Below are 22,066 nucleotides of genomic sequence, written 5' to 3'. Positions count from 1 at the left end.
ATCCGTGATCAGTGTTTCCTGGCAGTGAAAAAACATATGACCTGTCCTATTTTTTTCACGGCCAACGGTTCACGGACCCATTCAAGTCAATGGGTCCGTGAAAAATCACAGATGCACACAAGATTGTCATCCGCGTCCGTGATCAGTGTCCGTTTTTCCCATCATTTCAATGGCAAACTTGACTTAGATTTTCTTCATTTTTCATGTCAGTGGATCCTCCATAAAACAAGGAAGACCCACGGACGAAAAAACGGTCACGGATCACAGACCTAGTTTTTGCGGACCTTAAAAAAAAAAGAAGAAAAAAAAAAGGTCGTGTGCATGAGGCCTAAGGCTACTTTCACACTTGCGTTCGGAGCGGATCCGTCTGGTGTCTGCACAGACGGATCCGCTACTATAATGCAGACGATGGGATCCGTTCAGAATGGATCCGTCTGCATTATATTTCAGAAAAAAAAAATCTAAGTCAAAAGTTAGTCAGACGGATCCGTCCTGACTTTGCATTGAAAGTCAATGGGGGACGGATCAGTTTGAAATTGCACCATATTGTGCCAACTTCAAACGGATACGTCACCATTGACTTACATTGTAAGTCTGGACGGATCCGTTTGCCTCCACAAGGCCAAACTGTGCCAGACTGATGCATTCTGAGCGGATCCGCATCCACTCAGAATGCATTGGGGCTGTACGGATCCGTTCGGGGCCGCTTGTGAGAGCCTTCAAACGGAACTCACAAGCGGAGCCCCAAACGCAAGTGTGAAAGTAGCCTAACACGTGTATGAAAAATGCACAGAAATCCACATGGAAATGTATGCAATTTTCTCTCCCCTTACCTCAGTTTTAAACACTCAGATGCAGTGACAGATATTGAAAGTGACACCTAAGGGGTTAAACAGGGTAATCATCCTGTACATTCCTTATGCACCTACAACGTACAGTTACAATGCAGTGCGCACAGGGGTTAAATATTAACTGACAATACACAGATAATACAGAAACTGATCGTTTATTGCACTGAGCATTGGAAAGGCTAAAAAACAGTCCTGGGCACATTGGAAAGTCTTGAGGGAAAGTTCTGTAACAGAACACAAACATGAAAAGCAAACAAAAACAGTAATAAAAGAAGAATAGAAGAGATAGAATCAAATCTAGATACTAAAATCGTGCAGAGAAATTGCCATTAACATATATGATGGCAATTTCCTATAGATTTGTCTGGTCAAAATAATTATGCATTTTTATTATTTTATGTTAGCATTTTTCTTGCCACTTGCATCTGGTTTTCAAAGTATGGGCAATGGTATAAATACTGCCATGTGCTATACAATGCAATGAGTACGGCACATCGTAGATCACATTTGCCACTCCAGAGGAACTCTGTAGTCCAGACAGTCAATTAAAGTGCAAATAAAGACAAAATACTTAGACTAAAGATAAAAAAAAACTGACTTGTAAGCATATTTTCAGTGAACAGAACCATGTGGCTTGTCCCATATCCAGCAGGTACTTGGTATTAAATTAAAACTGCCATCATACATTTTTACACAAATATCGAGGAACCTATAAAAAGACCTATAATGCAAGTTTTAGTCTGTTCCTTCATTTAAATAGTTAACATACTTCTGCTACGTATTTACTTTTGATATGGTCAATTTAATGCCCAATATAGGATTTAAAATACGGTATACAACTATGCCCCCATAGAGAAGCAGGGACGTCAGTTCTTGAATCCCCCACATTGTCCGGCCTTCACAATAAAGTCCTTAAGCAGCATGCCATCCATTTGCCAAAATGCCATGGTCTGTGTCACTCCAGTTAGGTGGTTCACACAAAATTTGAAGCAAAAATCTTCCAAATCCTGAAGGAGAAAATAAATTAAAATAATTAAATGTTAAAATCAATTCACACTTCCTTGCTTTACATAAAATTTCTCCATAGCAATAATCAAACATGGACAACATTAACGGGAGACAGAATCTGGTACGCTCTGACTTTTGCTTGCAACGATGAATGTGCTGCTTTACAACCAAAAGTAGTAGTTAGGGTCCATTCACACAAACTGATGTATTTTGTGGTCTGCAAAAACGCAGATCTGCAAAAAATACAGATGACATCAGTGTTGCAGCCATTTGTTTTGAGGACCCTTTGTACCAATGCCTATGTTTGTCCGCAAATTGAGAAGGTATGTGATAAAAGGTGGTTAGGCCAATTAAGTGAAACCAACATAGGGGAGTTTATAGCCATTACTAGAAGTCATAGGGAGAGATCTCAAGACTGGCGCATTCATCCACCAGTCTTGATTTCCCTGCACTGGCGTGAGAGTGGCCCGATTTGTTAACGTGTAACTGTCGTTTCATTTTTTTATTTTTTATACCCCAATAGTATAGTACACCCCCTGCTGTATAGATGCTTTTGTGCTTTATAAATTTTATATTTATCCGTTTCACCTCATAACACCCAGAAATGCGTGTCACTTTCACATTGAGCAGGCCTCTTGTCAAAGCGTTGTCATGTGCAGCTGTCTCTTCTCTGATATAAAGAGATGGGGAGAGCACTGGGAGGAGCAGCTCAGACCTGAGTGCCTGGGCTCAGGCAGAAAGTGGAGGGCTGCTTTAGATGCTGCTATCTCCTGAATGGTAGCAGCTAGAAACATGCTGGTCTTGTTTGAAAGCTGACATTCCCAGGCTTTCATACAAGACCAGAATGACAGCTAAAGTCCAAGCAACAGAGGAGAAATCAGTTAGGAATAATCTCGGGTAAAACCTGCTTTTACTTTCAGCTGCATTCACAACATCCTGATTTCTATAGGTGATATCTTCACCTGTACTGAACATATTGCTGTCATTCTGGTATTGTCTGAAAGCTTGGCATGTCAGCACATCTCTCAAGCTGAGATCAAACCAGAGATGAGCAGCTAAAGCAGTCCCCCTCCCCTCCCTGTCAGTGTGGAGGAGAATGTGGGAGCAGCTGCAGTGCTGACAGGAGGAAAGATGGTGAAAAAAAAAAAAATATATAGAAATTTAGAAATGTGACATCAGTGTAGTGACCCACATAATAAAAAAATTGTTATTTTTACCACACCGTAAAAAAATTCCACAAAATGTAAAAATTGCTGTTTAATGTTTCCCTCTAAAAATAAAATAAGCTATTTAAAACCCTATATATACACACACACACACACACACTCGAAAATTGTTCCTAAAAACCTTTTAATGTGACTATTAAGAGACTAAAACAAATTACTGATTTTATGTAACACACGGCTTGTCTATGGTTAGCTATATGTGAGGATACACACTGCTCTGGGGTAGTGGGGCAAGTTATCTGCATTCTGATTTGTCCTGCTAGTTCATGTAAGGAGAGCAAGGGGTAAAATTAACTGAAAAATAAAGCTTCATGAATAGCTTCCCTTCAGCATCACATTTTAGGGATTTCATTCTTGGTAGTGAAATGGCAGTTACACTTTAAAAGGAAACCTGTCATCACTTTAAGCCTATTTATCTACTCACTTTTCTATAAATACTTTAATACATTACTAGGCCTCATGCGCACGCATTTTTTGCGGCTCGGGTGCAGACCCATTCCTTTCAATGGGGCCGCAAAAGATGCGGACAGCACTCCGTGTGCTGTCCGCATCCGTTGCACCATTCCGTGGCACCGAAAAAAAAAATAGCATGTTCTATTCTTGTCCGTTTTGCGGACAAGAATAGGCATTTCTACAATAGGCTACCCGTTCAGTAAATTGCGGAAGGCACATGGGCGGCTTCCGTTTTTTTGCAGATGCGCAGTTTGCGGACCGCAAAAAACAGAACGGTCGTGTGCATGAGGCCATAATGATATTAAAATCTATTCTGAATGATCAGTTCAGAGAAAAACCTAAAATAAATGTTCCCGCCATATATGTAAATGCACCTTAGAGGAGTCCTGTCTCCTCCATGCTTCAGAGAGGAGTCCAGCCATGCCCACAAACGAATAAGACAACCTCTGCAATTGCTCATCTCCACCCCTTCTCTTCCATGTCCCACAGCTGCGCAGTATACATTGTATGATCAGTGTGAGAGGAGGAGTGAGGTGACTGGTTCTGCACATGATTTAGAGCGCGAGTTTCGGAGGAGGGTAGGATCTTTAGATTCTGTCACTCATGTAACGGGAGGTAGGGTTAGGAATGGGAAGTAATGAGGTAAGCATTTAATTTACCTAACTTGCAAAAAGCTAATCGGTGACAGGTTCCCTTTAAGAGGCAGAAGCCTCTTGACAAAATCAGGTGAATCGCTGCCAGAAAGTAAAATCTACGCCAGCTACAGGCTGGCAGACTTCAGCGATAACTTTCGCCACTTTCTAGCGAAAGTTAGGCTAGGGCTACACGACGACATCTGTCACACGACATTTTTATAATGGTAGTCTATGGTGTCGCACTGCAACATGCTGCGATTTGTGACACGACAGATGCAAAAAACCCATCCAAGATAGATTTTTCTGCGGCTGTAGCGTTGCAATCGCAGCATGACGCAGTGCACCACCATAAACCAGGGCTGGCCAACCTTACAGACAGAGCCCAAAAAAAAAAAAAAAAAATGACTACCAGGAGCCACAAGCTATACATTTACACACGAGTCACCGTATTTTTCACCCTACAAGATGCACCTAGGTTTTAAACAAAAATAAGAGAAAAAAGGAGATTTTTGTGAAACTCACCTGTAAAATCTTTCTCTCGACTTTTCCATTGGGGGACACAGACCATGGTATAGCTTAGAGGTATTAGTAGGAGGGACACTATGCAAATACAAAAGAGCTCCTCCTCGGGCTATACCCCCTGACTCCACCAGGAGAAGCTCAGGCGTTGCAAAGCAGTAGGAGAAGGAGACAAGAAAAAAATAACGGAAGCCATCGGATCAAGCCTAAAAGGCCCAACCACAAATAAACTGAAAAACCCCTCCTGCAACAGGCAGAATGGGTGGGAGCTGTGTCCCCCAATGGAAAAGTTGAGAAAAAGATTTTACAGGCGAGTTTCACAAAAATCTTCTCTCGTACTTTTTTCCATTGGGGGACAGAGACCATGGGACGTCCTAAAGCAGTCCATGGGGTGGGAAAGTCATCAGCACCGCCAGGAGGAACGTCCAACGGTCAAACAGGAACCACAGCCTGTAAAACCCTGCGGCAAAAGACAGCATCAGCCGAAGCCAGGGATGCAGCTGATAAAACTTCGTAAAGGACCGTAAGGACGACCAGGTGGCCGCCTTACGCAGGTGACTCGCAGAGGCACGATTGCGCCTTGCCCAGGAAGCCTCCACCACCCTAGTGGCGTGAGCGGCAATTCGAGCCGGGGAACCCTACCACGAGCGCGATAACAGCCGAGCGGATCCATCGTGCCACAGTGACCTTGGAGGCCGCCAGACCCCTACGAGGTCCCTCGGGAACCACAAGGAGGAATCAGAACTGCGAACGTAAGCGGTAGCCGTTAGTTGCCGACCAAACCCCCAGGATCGAGTGGGACCGGAGAACGCCACCCCAGCCAGAAGCAGGCATCAGTGTTCCAGGAAAAGAACGGGAGTAACTATCTTCCTGCCGTCAGGTTTATAGGGAGCCCACACCACAAAAAAAGTTTCCTGAACCTGTAGAAAATATAAAACAGAACGCGTCACCTGCAGATGTAAGCGTACAGACCACGGGAGGTCTCGTCCCAGAGGGAAAGATCTCCTGTCGCAGCGACAGTGTGAGAAAAAACTGGGCATATGGTACGGCCTTGGAAGAGGCCACCACAAAACCCAGGACCCGCAGGTACTCCTGAAAGGAGAGACATGGGGAGCGCAGAAGGTGCGACACCGCCATTTGGATCCAGAAGACCTAGTAGTCTGAAAGAAAAAAAGTCTCGGTCAAGGCATCCAAAAATATCTCCAGAAGGAGAGCTTCAGGGACGGGAGGAGAAGGATCGTGGAAGTCGATCAACCATCCGAGCTGTTTCATTTGAACAGTGATCCGGACGCTGTTCCAGGTAAGGCCGCCAAGAAATGTCCTTGGTGCGAAGAAAAGCCATAAAAGGCGCTAGGATCATGGTAAAGACCCTAGGGGCAGACGCTAACCGGAAAGGGAGGGCGACAAAAACAGTCGGCCACCCATAGCAAGCGCAGGAATAGTTGTGAGATTCTGCGATCGGGCCATGCGGACAGGCGTCCCGGAAGTCTACGGACGTGAGGAATTACCCTGGAGAAAAGAAACAATAACGGAGCGGAGGGATACCAATCTAAACCTCCTTATCCGGAGGAAAAAATTTTGAGCAGCTCCGGATCCAGGGTCGGACGCACCGACTCCTCCTTCCTTGGAACGATTAACAGGTCTGAAAAGAAACCCGTGCCCTGTTGCTCTGGAGAAACCGGGGTAATAACCCCCCTGGTCCAGAAGGGAAGAAACTGCCATCCAGAGATCCGAGGCACGGAACGGATCCCCCGGAACGCTGGATGTAAACTCTACCTTGTAACCCGACGTTTCAATTCTTAGAGCCCTCAAAACCTGTGGAAGTAGCAGGGAGGCCGACTGCACCCTTGGACACCATAACGGCTGGGGCTTGAAGGGGGGGGGGGGGTTCCTGCGGGAGTCCTGTAGCCCCCCAGCGACGGGGCAGCGAAAGGACTTGTACTGGAACCGGAGGACCCGGTTCGAAAGGGATGTTCAGACGTAGGTGTGGAATGTTAGAGTTCTTGCCCCCAGATAGCGGTAGAGAAAAACTCGTCCAGCTGAGCCCTAAAAAACCTGGAACCCTCAAAGGGGAGGCTAGTAAGGGGCGAGTGGTTGGTGGGTGCTGCTGCAAGTTATAGAAGCAGCGCCAGCAGGGAAAAGTCATGCCTCATGAATAAAAGATAAAAAACTCAGAGAGCCGAAAGTCCCAGCAGGGAGATTAGCCAGAATAGTGCCTCCATGCCCTAGAACCCCCGGACAGAGATAACACCCTCAGTTCACCCAGGCGGCCCATAGACATAAGACAGGGAGGGGGGGTGGAGAAGCAGAGAGCGATTGCAGTATACTTATCTGCTCCTGCAGTCTTCTCCCTCTGTTCAGGACCAGCAGGGCTCACCTCTTCAGACGTCTGACTCCAGGCGTGCAGTGCTCTGGATGGAGGGCAGCAGCAGGTGACCCAGGAGCTGGTGGGATGCCGGAGCCAACAGGTCGAGCCCGGATCCACTTATCTTCTTGGGGGGAAATGGAGGCAGCCAGGCAACGTCCCAAAGACTGCGGCGGGCACTCCACGTGGGACCAGGAAGGCGCCATGCCGACCTGAGTCCCCATCTAGAATAAAAATAACAAAAAGGAGTAGAATCAGAGTGTCAACCTCCTTCACCAGACACTAAGCAAAGACTGAGCTTCTCCTGGTGGAGTCAGGGGGTATAGCCCGAGGAGGAGGAGCTCTTTGTATTTGCATAGTGTCCCTCCTACTAATACCTCTAAGCTATACCATGGTCTGTGTCCCCCAATGGAAAAAAGTACGAGAAAAAATATTTTTCATCTGATCTGAGGTCTGAAAAATATTTCTTTCATTAGTAGAGACAAAAAAAGTATATTTTTCATCAGACCTCAGATCAGCTGCCAAGCGGGGGGCCTGCTGTCAGTGACAGCAGTTCACCTCAGAGAGAAGGCAGGGACTGTTCTTGGGTGTCCCTGCCTTCTAGATCGCTGTGTATATAACTGAGGAAGCGATCTGCCACTTCTTGTCTGGGCGGGCATGTGACTGCCGGGGGAGTGCAGGAGCTGCATAATAATTTCCCCCCCAAATCAGTTATTTAAAAAGGAAATCTTTTACCTAATCTGAGCATTTTAGACTGCTCAGATCAGGTTAGAGACTGACAGACAGACACTCATTACAATTGTAACTTTCTTTTCTGTGTCCCTCATCCAGATCATGAGAAAAAACGTATGCAAACGTATTTTTTTTAAACGTATGCAAATGAGCTTCTGAAGGTGCCCAGGGGTGGCGTTACTGGGCGAGGTGTCCAGAAAAACACATCTTTCAGCCCTTTGGCCCGCCATTCTATCCTATTACCTCCTCCGCCTCCTGACGGCGAAAGTCACGAGCAGCACCAGAGGACGGCAGGCCGGTTGTCTTTAGTTGGCCGGCGCATGCGCAATATGAAAAGCTGTTCCTCTGCCCATAATGGGCAGAGCAGTGCACAGGTGCAGGCCATTTGCCAGCCTGACTTCTCTTGCCGCTTGTGACTTCCTCCGACTGGAGGCAGAGGAGGAGGTAATAGGACAGAAGGGGGGCTAGAGGGCTGAAAGAGGTGTGTTTTTGTGAGCACATCGCCCAGTAACGCTGCATCATAGCACCTTCAGAAGCTCATTTGCATATGTTTAAGAAGTTTTTTTTCCATGATATGGACGAGGGACACAAAAGAAAGGTACCATTGTAATTAGTGTCAAAGAGTCTATAACCTGACCTGAGCGGTCTAAAAAACGCTCAGAATAAGGCCTCATGCACACGACAGTATTGCTTTTTCAGTGTTTTGCGGTCCGTTTTTTACGGATCCGTTGTTCCGTTTTTTGTTTCCGTTTCCTTTCCGTTTTTCCGTATGCCATATACAGTATACAGTGATTACATAGAAAAAATTGGGCTGAGCATAACATTTTCAATAGATGGTTCAGCAAAAACGGAACAGATACGGAGGACATACGGATGCATTTCCGTATGTGTTCCTTTTTTTGCGGACCCATTGACTTGAATGGAGCCAAGCACCGTGATTTGCGGACAAGAATAGGACATGTTCTATCTTTTCACGGCACGGAAATACTGAAATACTGAAACGGAATGCACACTGAGACACTTCAGTATTTTTTGCTGAACCATTGAAATGAATGGTTCAGTATATGTTCCGTATACTGAGCTAAAAAAACGTCCAGTATACTGAACGCAAAATACTGTCGTGTGCATGAGCCCTAAGTGAAAGACTCCCTTTAACCACCTCAGCTCCCTTAGCTTAAACCCCCTTAATGACCAGACCACTTTTTACAATTCTGCACTACACTACTTTCACCGTTTATTGCTCGGTCATAAATATCTCTAAAAGACAACTTTTCCCATTTTTTTTTATACAAAGTTGTCATTTGACAGATATTTCTCTCACCCAGCATGGGTATATGTAAAAATACACCCCAAAACACATTGCCCTACTTCTCCTGAGTACGGCGATATCACATGTGTGACTTTTTTGCAGCCTAGGTGCACAAAGGGGCCCAAATGCCAATGAGTATCTTGAGGATTCAACAGGAAATTTTTTACGCATTTGGATTCCAAACTACTTCTCACGCTTAAGGGCCCCTAAAATGCAAGGCAGTATAAATACCCCACATGTGACCCCATTTTAGAAAGAAGACACCCCAAGGTATTCCGTGAGGGGCATGGCGAGTTTATAGAAGTTTTTTTTTGGCAGTTAGCAGAAATTGATTTTTTTGTTTTCTTCCCCCTCACAAAGTCTCCCTTTCCGCTAACTTGGGACAAAAAGTTCAATCTTTCATGGACTCAATATGCCCCTCAGCGAATACCTTGGGGTGTCTTCTTTCCAAAATGGGGTCACATGTGGGGTATTTATACTGCCTTGCATTTTAGGGGCCCTTAAGCGTGAGAAGTAGTTTGGAATCCAAATGCGTAAAAAATGTCCTGTGAAATCCTCAAGATACTTATTGGCATTTGGGCCCCTTTGTGCACCTAGGCTCAAATGCCAGGATGTTTGTACTGCCCTGGCATTTGAGGGTCTCCACAATCATTACATGTATGGCCAGCATTAGGAGTTTCTGCTATTCTCCTTATATTGAGCATACAGGTAATGAGATTTTTTTTTTTCGTTCAGCCTCTGGGCTGAAAGAAAAAATTTACGGCACAGATTTCTTCATTCGCATAGATCAATGTGGACGAAAAAATCTCTGCCCAAAAATGTGCAAAAAAAAAAAAAAAAAAGGGGGAAAGGCGTCTGCCAGGACATAGGAGCTCCGCCCAACATCCAAACCCACTCAGCCCGTATGCCCTGGCAAACCCGATTTCTTCATTCACATCAATCGATGTGGATGAATAAATCATTGCCGGAATTATTTTTATTTTTTTTATATGCAAAGTGTTAGCCAAAGCATATGAACACCGCCCCTCAGCTCATAAGCCTCGGCAAACGTATCTTTTTTACTGCAGAGGAGAAATCTCGTCTTGCAGCGCCGCATACACCGACTTTTGTGTAATCTGACAGCAGCGCAATGCTTCTGCCAGAATGCACATCAGTGCTGCAGCTGGTCGATCGGTTGGTCCACCTGGAAGGTAAAAAAAAAAAAAAAAAAAAGGCCGCAACGCAATAAATTTATTAACTAACTTTATATAACATTTGAAACAGAACATTAGCTTTTATAAACTTTATTGAACTTTTGGAACATTAACCTTTTTGCTTACCTGTGATATTTTTATTTTTTTACCTTTATAGGACAAACCTCTCCCAGAGATGAAAGGAGAGGTTTGCAGCAGCTCTGTGTGAAAGGGCCCTAAGACCCCTGTGTGCCTGTCCTGTGAGATGCAATCCCTATGTTACGTGTACCTGTGTGTGGTACTTCCGGAAACACTCCCCTAAGCATAGGGCAGGGTGGTCAGGGCAGTCAGGACAGAAATAGCGGGTGTCACGCCTTATTCCACTCCTGCTACAGACACGACATTTTGTTCGGGGTGACGCTTGGGTTGAGGTACCAGCAACGACATTGGGGAAATGTCGCTCGTGTAGACGGCTCACTACACTGGTGGTTGGGGCCACGGAACCTCCTGGATACAGGAGGTTCTCGATCTCTTCCTGAAATTGGAGAAGGATAGTGTTCTCCCAGCCTTACTGTAGAGAACAAAACTATTGTACATTGCCAATTGAATTAGGTATACAGACACCTTATACCAGCGTCTGGTCCTGCGGGAGTGTAAATAAGGAGCCAACATCTGGTCATTGAAGTCCACCCCGCCTATAGTCGTGGACCAAGAGGGGCTTTTCAATGACTCCAGTTGCTCGTTCAATTTGTATTGTCATGTCTGCGTGAATGGAGAGCATGTAAACGTCACACTTGTCTCTCCATTTCACCGCAAGCAGTTCTTCGTTACACAAAGCAGCCCTCTCCCCCCTTGCAAGACGGGTGGTAAAGAGCCGTTGGGGGAAGCCCCGGTGACTAGGTCGCGCGGTGCCACAGCAGCCAATCTGTTCTAGAAACAAATGCCTGAAGAGGGGCACACTTGTGTAGAAATTGTGCACATAAAGGTGGTACCCCTTGCCAAATAAGGGTGACACCAAGTCCCAGACTGTCTTCCCACTGCTCCCCAGGTAGTCAGGGCAACCGACCAGCTCCAGGGTCTGATCTTTACCCTCGGACACAAAATTTGTGCGTATAGCCTGTGGCTCTTTCACAGAGCTTATACAATTTGACCCTATACCGGGCGCGCTTGCTTGGGATGTATTGTTTGAAGCCAAGGCGCCCGGTAAAATGTACAGGGGACTCGTCTATGCAGATGTTTTGCTCAGGCGTATAAAAATCAGCAAATTTGGTGTTAAAGTGGTCTATGAGAGGCCAAATTTTGTGGAGTCGGTCAAAAGCTGGGTGGCCTCTGGGATGAGAGGTGCTGTTGTCACTAAATTGCAGGAAACGCAGGATGGTCTCAAATCGTGTCCTGGACATAGCAGCAGAGAACATGGGCATGTTATGAATTGGGTTTGTGGACCAATATGACCGCAATTCATGCTTTTTTGTCAGGCCCATATTGAGGAGAAGGCCCAGAAAAGTTTTGAATTCGGAAACTTGGACGGGTTTCCACCGGAAAGACTGTGCATAAAAGCTTCCCGGGTTGGCGGCTATAAATTGAGTGGCATACTGGTTTGTTTCTGCCACGACTAAGTCAAAGAGCGCCGCAGTAAAGAACAGCTCAAAAAATCCCAGTGCCGAACCGATCTGAGCTGTCTCAACCCGAACTCCAGACTGGGCGGTGAAAGGGGGAACTACTGGTGCGGCTGAAGATGGGGCGGCCAATCAGGGTTTGCCAGCACCTCAGGGACTCTACGGGCCTGTCTGTGCGGTGGCTGCAACGGGGGAACTACTGCACGTGCCACTGTACCAACTTCAACTGCCCTTCTGGTGCTCGCCACTTCACCATGTTGTACAGCAATGCTGGTACTAGGTCCAGGATGGGCTGCGCTGCTGGTGTATGCCTCACCACGTAACCTGACAGCGCCAGCCCCACTCTGCTGCCCTTGAAGCGGATCCTGCGCAACCTGTGGTCTAGCGTCACGGGGCCGGGTACGCCTGGTGGTATCAGGGACCTCAACCTCATCGTCCGAAATTTGGGTCAGACTGCCACTGCTTTCTACAGGTTCGTATTCTGACCCGCTGGATTCGTCAGATGAGGGTTCCCATTCCTCATCCGACTGGGTCAGAAGCCTGTAGGCCTCTTCAGAAGAATACCCCTTGTTTGACATTTGGGCTACTAAATTTAGGGGTATTCCCTGAGACTACCCAAGAAAAAAAGCAAGCCTGTCTTACAAATGGGAGGCTAGCGAAGTACCGGAAGCTGCTGCAATTGATAAATATCAAAACTGATTTTTTTTTATCGCCGCAGTGCTTGTGTAGTGATTGCGCAGTGATAAAAAAAAAAATTGTCACTGCGGCGGGGCAGGAGTGGGTGAATGCACGTGTGGGCAACCGATCAGGCAAACACTGCGTTTTGGGTGGAGGGCGAGCTAAGGTGACACTAATACTATTTTAGATCTGACTGATCAGTTCTGATCACTTACAGATACTATAAAAGTATTCGCCATATAGGATAAACATGTTTATATTTTAACAGTATGCCTATGGATGTTAAATTTTTCTTCTGTTTTTTTACTTTTTTTTCTACTTTCTTTAAGGGCCTACCATAATGCAATGTTAGATTGCCACTTCTATACATCAATGAAAATAAATCAAATCGACAAATAGAAGTTTCAGTATACTGCTATGTAGTGTTGCCTCCTACAGACCTACATTGGATTATACCTGTAAAAGTCATTGAGCCTCAGAAGGCTCCGGACTTTCAAACAAAATACTCCCCTGACCACTGTGTGGGGGTGCCATTCAAGGCCCGAAACTGAGCACTTTGAGGTTTTGCGCTCTGAGATGCTGTGATCACATTTGACTATGACATCTGAGGGGTTAAATAACTGCGATTGACAGTCTCACCGATCAGACATTTTCCCTGGGTGTGAATGAGGCTTAAGGCACAACTGATTACTATCAGACCGTTAGCTGCAGCTCTGGCTGCAAGCTGCAGAATATAACAGGGTACCAAAAGGGACCTCACAGATTCTCATTAAAGTTTACCTCCAATTATATGGAGAAACAATTGTAGTGCCGTGGTCAAATATCACTGAATTAGAACCAGATTTATCATCTGTCAGCGTGATTAGTTCTATTAAACCAGACGTTCTGCCTGTAAGGCCCCTTGCAGATGAGTGTCTCGCTGCGGACTCAGTGAGGACTAGCCTGAACTCCCAGCACTGCCGGGGTCGCATAGCATTATATTGATTTATGCTATGCAACCCTTAGAGGTCTGGAATGTATTAGACGACAGTGACATAATGCCGTCAGTGTTATCCAATACATTCCAGAACTGTAAGGGTTACATAGCATCATAAATCAAAATAATGCTATGCGACCTGTCAGTGCTGGAAGTTTAGGACAGGCGCTGCACTGCGAGTCCGCACCGAGACACTCGCTCGTCTGCAAGGGGCCTAAAAGGCATTAAATCCATGACCAAGGATGCATTCACCCGAACGTGCCGTATTTTGCGGTCTGAAAATTGCAGATCCATAAAACAGATGCCGCCCGTGTGCGTTCTGCAATTTGCCCATTATAGAAATGCCTATTTTGCGAACGGAACAATGGATGCTGACAGCACATTGTGTGCTGTCCGCATCTTTTGCAGCCCAATTGAAATGAATGGGTCCGCACTCATTCCACAAAGTTGCTAACCATATGCAGACCAATTCATACAGTCGTGTGAATAAGCCCTTAGTAGTAAAAATTAGTGGCCCTGTTGTGGAAATATCCACTTTAATTATTTATGCTAATTAGATGTTCAGAGCACTGAGGGACAGGCCTAACCCATCAGGAATGCCTCCTCCTTAGGCTAGTTTCACACTAGCGTTCAGCTGTCCGCTCGTGAGCTCCGTTTGAAGGGGCTCACGAGCGGACCCGAACGCTTCCGTCCAGCCCTGATGCAGTCAATGGATGCGGATCCGCTCAGACTGCATCAGTCTGGTGGCGTTCAGCCTCCGCTCAGTGAGCGGACACCTGTCCGCCTGGCCGTGCGGATCCGTCCAGACTTACAATGTAAGTCAATGGGGACGGATCCGTTTGAAGATGCCACAATATGGCTCAATCTTCAAGCGGATCCGTCCCCCATTGACTTTCAATGTAAAAGTCTGGACGGATGCGCTCAGGCTAATTTCACATTAGCTTTTTTTTGCCAATATAATGCAGACGCCTCCGTCTGCATTATTATGATCGGATCTGTTCAGAACGGATCCGATCGAACGCTAGTGTGAAAGTAGCCTTAGCCAGACATCCTCACTGTCCTTGTCTGACCCTATAATCCTAAACAAGCAACGGTGAAAGCTGAATTGGCGGAACTCCTCATCATAGTACATGACAATCTTCCCAACAAAGCTAAAATCAGCCCTGCCCCTCACATGGATCCAGAGATCTCCTAGAGTTATTCCAACTTGGCATCTCAAGGAACACGTTCTTTCTGATGAAGCTCTACCCAGACACTTCCCCTAGCAAGTTCAATTTTAATTTACTATTCTTTGTGGGGACAGATGGGTTTGGGTTCAGAGAATGTGGGTGGTTTAGAGGCCCCAAACCAGATGACCTGTTCAAGTTTAAGGCCTTATCCACAGACTGAATAGTAGTAGTCCTTAGACATTCCCTCTGCCTACAACCAAATGCTTGTTTCAGTAAAAGAAAAAAGCCGATTGAAAGACTCACCTTTGCCTCATACCGGACTGCGGCAGAGTGTAATAGAAAGGCGTTCTCCACCGTTATCCCTCTCTTGATGATATGCTGACACAGTTTCTTTAGTCTGTTTTCACAGTAGGATGTTGCAAGGTCTAGAAGTCCTGGACATAAAAAGCAGAACATTATCGTTATATAGCACTAAAATCCACACATCATCCCAAAGCATGTAACAAATCGCCTGATGGAGACCTCCGCTATAAGATCCAGTGATCTCCTCCATAGTATGGGGAGGAGTGATCAGTAATGCCATCGCTCGCCCCCTTACAGAATTATTTACGGGCAGCAGAGCTTCTTCAGACGGCACAATCTGCCGTTGGCACACAGTTTTTTTTTAGCATGCATAAAAATTGCAACTGCCCAACGAATGAGCAATTGTTCAGTAGTCAGTGGCACTTTTAGGGCTGTATTACAAAGGCAGATCATCACTAACAAGCATTCGTAGTAATTCTCGTGAGCGATGATCTGCAGGTGTAATAGAGCCCTTAATCCTCCATTTCGGCTAATAAATTCAGTTCCCAATAGACCAACTGTAATGCCTAGGGCACCTCTGATGACGCCAAGAGTCATGTCAGGGGTCTACTCCACAAAATAGTGCATATACAATACCTATAGCATCTTCTGGCGGCAGGTCCACAGTATCCGTATACAAGTACTGTAAGAAGGCATAGTATACTGGATATGAAAACTGGCTAATTTCTATGACTTCCTTGGAGTTTTCATCCCAGTGAGACTGGAACATTGTGCGGAAGTGTTCACACCTGTAAAAAGAAAAAAGTGCCGTCATATCCACACACCTTTCATAGTACATCCAGAAGGCCTTGCTGAGCTCTGCATTGAGTGGTTTTAACAAGGGATGCAATCACAATAATGAATCCTTTGAAGCAACATCTACATCTGCTGACAATTAAGATAGAGCTAAAATACACGGTGTGTATTACACAGCAGTGACACTGAAGACATGGATTACAATCCAGCAGAAGCCTACAGTACAGTTTTGTAAGCTTTTTACATGAAAATGCTGAATCCCTGAGCTGAGCGTCTCCTTAGACAGAAGTGTAATAAGTAGTGAGTGCCAGAGGACATACAGAAAGCATGTGGTGTGGTGCATTTCTATCCAAAAATTAAAGGCTATGTACACCATTGGGGACAATTTTTATTATTGCATTATACTTCTTTTGAGCTAAAAATCATTTTTTCAATTGTTCTTTATTAACATATGGAATCCTTTTTTGTGTACAGAGCTGACATGTTCGACTAGCTGCCTGTGGATTTCTCTCATCTTTTCAGTCATCTGAGGAACAGACAGACTCCTTATCTCTGCTCTGACACTAAACACTCATTAAAGCTCAATCCTTACCTTACTGATAAGAATGTGGCTTCAATAAGTGTGTATGGCCTGTTAGTAGTTTAGAGATCAGGGTAATTAGATGACTGGCACAAAGTGAAAGTACCAGTCAGTTAGAAAAACAGTTAACCCTTTGTGACTGAACAGTTCAATATTTTTAATAAAGGCCAATAAAAATGATTATCCTAAATAAGTTAAATGCGATAAAAATAAAAATAAAATTGGACTCCAAAAGGTGTACATAGCCTTTAAAGCTTTAAAAGGGTTGTCTCACTTCATCATAAATTGTATTCATCAGTAGAAATGTAGAAAAAGTTAATACAAGCCACTTACTCATGTATTGCAATTGTCCATATTGCTTCCTTTGCTGGTTTGATTCATATTTCCATCACATTATACACTGCTGGTTACCAGAGGTTATAACGACCGCTGCAGCACAGATACGCAGTGGCCCTAGATGGGAGCTGCTGCGCAAGCGTGCCTATGTGCTCCCCCAGGGTCCCAGCCCCCTGAGGAGGTCAGTGCTTTTACCTATAGCGTGTAAGCACAACCACCGCTGCTGGATTGCAGAGTGGTCGTAACCCCTGGAAACAAGCAGTGTATACTGTGATGGCAAGATGAATCCAGCCAGCAAAGGAGGCAATATAAACAATCACAATACATTAGTAATTGCCTATTAACTTTGTACACATGATAAATGCCATCTGCTCAATGAAACAGCCCCTTTAACATTACTGTATGCAAGGTTATAGCAACTTGGGCAATACTGAGCAGACACTTCTAGTTATTGAGATGTACTAGAGACAAGTTCAGTATTAAAATCTGCGACCTTTGGAGGACATGATTGTATGCCGAGCACAGAACTTCCCATAGCAGTCCAGTTTTTCAAGAACGAGCAAGGCTACATTCACATAACAGTAAGCAATCTGTGCCAATATTGCGAACTGTAAACGGAGGGTACGCAATATACTGGCACCAGCTCATTGACTTGAATTAAAATTAAAATCTGGAAAGTGTGGCGTCGATTTGTATTCAATCCCCGAGTCAGTGCTTTGTAGGACCACCTTTTTCGCTACAATTACAGCTGCAAGTCTTTTGGGATATGTCTCAACCAGCTTTGCACATGTAGAGGCTGACATTTTTGACTTTGCAAAATATCTCAAGCTTAGGCTACTTTCACATAAACTGATCTGGTGCATTTAATACATCCAGATGGTTCCATTTCAGCTGGATCAGGTTGTATCAAGTCAAAACGCAACCAGCAGGATCCAGTATGAAAATCAATATAAGTCTATGCGTGCCGGACTCGTTTTTTCCCCCCTCGGTAACTAAGAAAAATAAATAAAAAAATAAAATAAAAAAACAGATCCAGCATCATTGCTTTACATAGATTTTTATGCAGTTTGATGAGTTTTGCAAACCAGACAAATGCTGCTTGCAGCAGTTTTGTTTCAGGCCCAAAAAGCAACTAAAAATGAACTGATTCATACTGATCAGTTTTGTCCCCATTGACAATGAATGGGGACAAAACTGATCCTCTGCCGGATCTCAAAACCTGAATTAAAAACAGATATGAAAGTAGCCTTAGGGCTCATTCAGACGGCCGTATGCTGTCCGCAAAAATACTGAATGCTATCCGTTTTTTTGCGGATCCGCCAAAAAACGGATCCGCCAAAAAACGGATAGCATTCAGTATTTTTGCTGACCCATAGACTTCAATAGGGCCATGTCCTGATTTTCACGGACAAGTATAGGACATGTTTCATTTATTTTGCGGAACCTTGGAATAGAAAAGGGCCCCATAGAAGTGAATAGGTCAGCATCTAATCCGCAAAAAAACGGATCCGCATTTTTGCGGATAGCATACGGCCGTCTGAATGAGCCCTTAGTCAGATTCTATGGAGAGCGTCTAAAGCAATTTCCAAGTCTTGCCACAGATTCTCAAATGGGATTTAGGTCTGGACTGTGACTGGGCCATTCTAACCCATGAATATGCTTTGATGTAAACCATTCCATTGTAGCTCTAGCTGTATGTTTAGGGTCATTGACCTGCTGGAAGGTGAACCTTCGATCCACTTAAGACTTTTGCAACCTCTAACAGTTTTCCTCCAGGATTTCCCTGTACATGGGTCCATCTATCTTCCCATCAATTGACCAGTTTTCCTGCCCCTGCTGAAGAAAAGCATCCCCACAGCATGATGCTGCTACCACCATGTTTCATGGTAGGGATGGTGTGTTCAGAGTGATGTGTAGCATTTGTTTTCAGTCACATAGCGTTTTACAATTAGGCCAAAAAGTTCTACTTTGGTGTCATCTGAACAGAGCAAAGTCTTCCACATGTTTGCTGTCCCCCCTACATGGCTTGTAGCAAACTGCACTTATGGCTTGCTTTCAAATATGGCTTTCTTCTTGCCACTCTTCCATAAAGGCCAGATTTCTGGAGTACACAACTATTGGACAGATTCTCTCACCTGAGCTGTAGATTCCTGCAGCTCCTCCAGAGTGACCATGGGCCTCTTGACTGCTTCTCTAATTAGTGATCCACGTGCCTGCACTGTCAGTTTAGGTGGACGGCCATGTCTTGGTAGGTTTGCAGTTGCGCCATACTCCTATTTTCAGACGATGGATTGAACAGTGCTCAGTGAGATGCTCAGAGCTTGGGATATTTTTTTTTCATAACATAACCCTGTTTTACACTCCACAACTTTATTATCCCTGACCTGTCTGGTGTGTTCCTTGGTTCTCATGATTGTTTGATCACTAATGTTCACTAACAAACCTCGAGGCCTTCACAGAACAGCTGTAGTTCTAAGAAATTACACACAGGTGGACTATTAATTGGGTGACTTCTGAAGGCAATTGGTCACACTGGATTTTATTTAGGGGTATGAGAGTACAGAGGGCTGAATACAAATGCACGCCACACTTTAGACTTTTATTTATTAAAATTTTTTAAAACCAGGTAGCATTTTCTTTTCACTTCACACATACTTACTACTTTGTGTTGGTCTATCACTAAATCCCAATAAAATACATTTAACTTTGTGGGTGCAATGTGGAAAAGTTTAAGCGGTATGAATACTTTTTCAACAAACTGTATGTTGACTGTTCATTATATTCTGTTAGATCTAATAAAGTTACCTGATTTTCAAGACTGCCTTGTGGACGTGAATATCTTTTCCTTCCACACGGAATTTCAAGTCTGCCGTTTGTTCACTATCAAACTCTCTCCTCAGTGACTCAGCAACTGTTAGAAAGTCTTCAGGTTCTAGAGTCAACAAGAAGCAGAAGACTGGTGACACCAGACACCTACTCCACCCTCCCGTGATCACAGAAGATGCAATGATTCTAGTGTTTAAATGAAGGCCATGGCACATCAGCCAGTTGGTGGAACAAAACTGAACCTCCCCATAACAGTCATCAAATATCAGTAAGACTAAGCTCTTACACAGATCTTGTCAAATTATCTAGAGGACTGTTTTTTTATGAGGAAAATCAGCAGCCATGACTTACCTACAGAAAGCAAGCGCCACATGACTGGTGGGTTCGAAAAACAAGCAAACACATCATCTGTACAAGTAAAGTTTGTGAGGTGAGGGGCAAGAATAATCTGGCCCCGACATGGGCCCCACATAAAAACTTGTCCGCTTTGTGACTTGGCAGCAGAGGTATGAGATGAGTGGCAGGCTGCAATTTCCACTATCCTGTAAAAACAATATATAGATGTCAGTGCTGGTTGGTTATATTAAGCACTAAAACCAATAAAAGGTGAATAAAGTGGAGGAGACATTTGAAGACTGCAGGCCACTGAGGAGGGAGCTCCAAAAAGCATCTGGTGCCTTGCAGAGCATTGTATCCTACAGCCTGCATACAGCCATCTGGATAGATGTGCCTATTCATCAACGTAACATCGGCCTCAAAAGGAACATTTGACTTGTATATCTGTGTCCATTTTGTTGTCCGAGTGACCTGCTAGCTAAGTGGAAGGGTCAGCATCCCAGAAACATTACTGGGCAGCTTAATAAAAAAAAAAAAAAAAAAAAACATCAAGGAGCCATTGGCTCCTAATCTGAAAAATTTAGGAGCCAAATTAAATTTTTTTGTTGCCACATTTTTGTTGTAACAAGGGTCAGAAACTGGGTTCTTTTTAGGCTCTTGGCTATTCGTTTTTCCATTCATAAACCTCCACATTGAGCTCCCAGCAGCAGACAGAAGCCTGTGGGGCACGCTGGCACTTCTGGTGACATCACCTGGGCACATGGTCTTTACTCAGCAGAGGCTCCGTTCCCGCCATGCTGTACCTGGCACTTCATGAGAAGTCGGCAGTGGCGCGTGCTCCCCTGTTCCATGAATGGCAGTTAAATTATTGTGCGTATTTATATACATTACATTGATTTATGATGCTATGTAATCCTTACAGTTCTGGAATGTATTGGATAACACTGACAGCATTATAATGCTATGTAATTCCAGTCAGTGCTGGGAGGTCAGGCCGGGTGCTGTGTTGCGGACTCCCTGCGGGAGGAATGCTAGTCTGCAAGGGGCCAAAGTCATCATGTAGCCCCAGGCTTATCTAACCTGTGGTTATGTAATAAATGGCTATTTGGGACAACCACTTTACACCCCCTCTTTTTTTTGCACTTAGCCCAGGCCGGGAGCTACGTTGCGGACTCTCTGCGGGAGGAACGCTAGTCTGCAAGGGGCCTTTGGCTGTGACAAACATCACATGGCCAGAGATCACAGTGTAGCAATGCAGCATTGCCACTAGTGAGAGGGGTCATTTTGGGACCTGCACGTTGTCATGACAGCCCCAATAATTCTCACAACTGTAGGGTTGCAATGTGACCCCATTCACTGTCACGATTCGAAACCCTGCACTACATTACGATTGGTCGTGCTGGAAACCGTGCATTGCTTTCTTTTTATTCAGCACACAAAGTGCACCAGGCCCTGTGACCGTAAACCAGCTATGGAATCGGTTTCATCTGCTGGTGTGAGGAGACAAAGCCCAGCGTTACCCGGCAGTCTGTGTGTGGCTGCGCGCTCTGCAGCTGTCCACCATCATTGCCCTCTCTTCTCCACCACTTACGTGGGGGGCTCAGGGCACCCTCAGCACATGGCGCAGAGTACGCAGAACGCTCACCTCCGTGCGTTGCATGACTGAAAAAACCTGTCTACTTTAGCTGCCCCTTGTCTATGGAGCAGTCGGCAGTGAGCGCACTCCCCGTTTTGATAACTGAAAAGCAAGCTGCTGTGTTTAGCGCTGGAGAAGGGGGGGTGAGGAGCAGCCAATGGCACGGCAGCACGCTTATACTGACCAATCAGCAGCCTCCTCACTAATAACCCAGCTCTGTTATTGGATTGCTGTGTGTCTGCTGGATGCAAGACCTTTCTTAAAGTGGCAGAGCAGCGGAGGGTCTGGGCGCAAATGGCGACAAGACTACAAAGTCTTGTCGCCATTTTCAATTCTAAGTCGCATTGGCGACCATTTTGGTCGCCATCTGGAGCCCTGCGCTACCCTGCAATCCACCAGCGGTGGCCGTACACTGTAGGAAAAGACAGCCTATGCACACTCCCACAGTGCCAGCCAATTAGAGTCCAGCACTTTCCTACACTGTGCAAGCACAGCCACCACTGCTGGATTGCAGGGTGGTTGTAACCCCTGGATTAGAGGAGTGT

At 45.2% G+C, this 22,066-nt stretch overlaps 1 protein-coding gene across 2 annotated transcripts in view; it reads right to left on the bottom strand.

Moving 5' to 3' along the window:
* Positions 1-990: 990 nt before the first annotated feature.
* The window catches only part of RCBTB1 (RCC1 and BTB domain containing protein 1), a 37,630-nt gene continuing 16,554 nt past the window's right edge, over positions 991-22,066 (bottom strand). For both annotated transcript variants that reach the window (XM_044287398.1, XM_044287399.1), the window contains exons 8-12: positions 19,901-20,091; positions 19,529-19,655; positions 15,649-15,800; positions 15,013-15,143; positions 991-1,858 (exon numbers count right to left, since the gene is read on the bottom strand). In XM_044287398.1, the coding sequence (XP_044143333.1) occupies positions 1,718-1,858; positions 15,013-15,143; positions 15,649-15,800; positions 19,529-19,655; positions 19,901-20,091 (742 nt within the window). In that variant the 3' untranslated portion in view covers positions 991-1,717. The remainder of the gene's footprint in view (positions 1,859-15,012; positions 15,144-15,648; positions 15,801-19,528; positions 19,656-19,900; positions 20,092-22,066) is intronic.

This window comes from Bufo gargarizans, chromosome 3 (assembly GCF_014858855.1).
Source record: "Bufo gargarizans isolate SCDJY-AF-19 chromosome 3, ASM1485885v1, whole genome shotgun sequence".
Classification (NCBI taxonomy): domain Eukaryota; kingdom Metazoa; phylum Chordata; class Amphibia; order Anura; family Bufonidae; genus Bufo; species Bufo gargarizans.
This window is presented reverse-complemented; position numbering and strand designations above follow the sequence as displayed.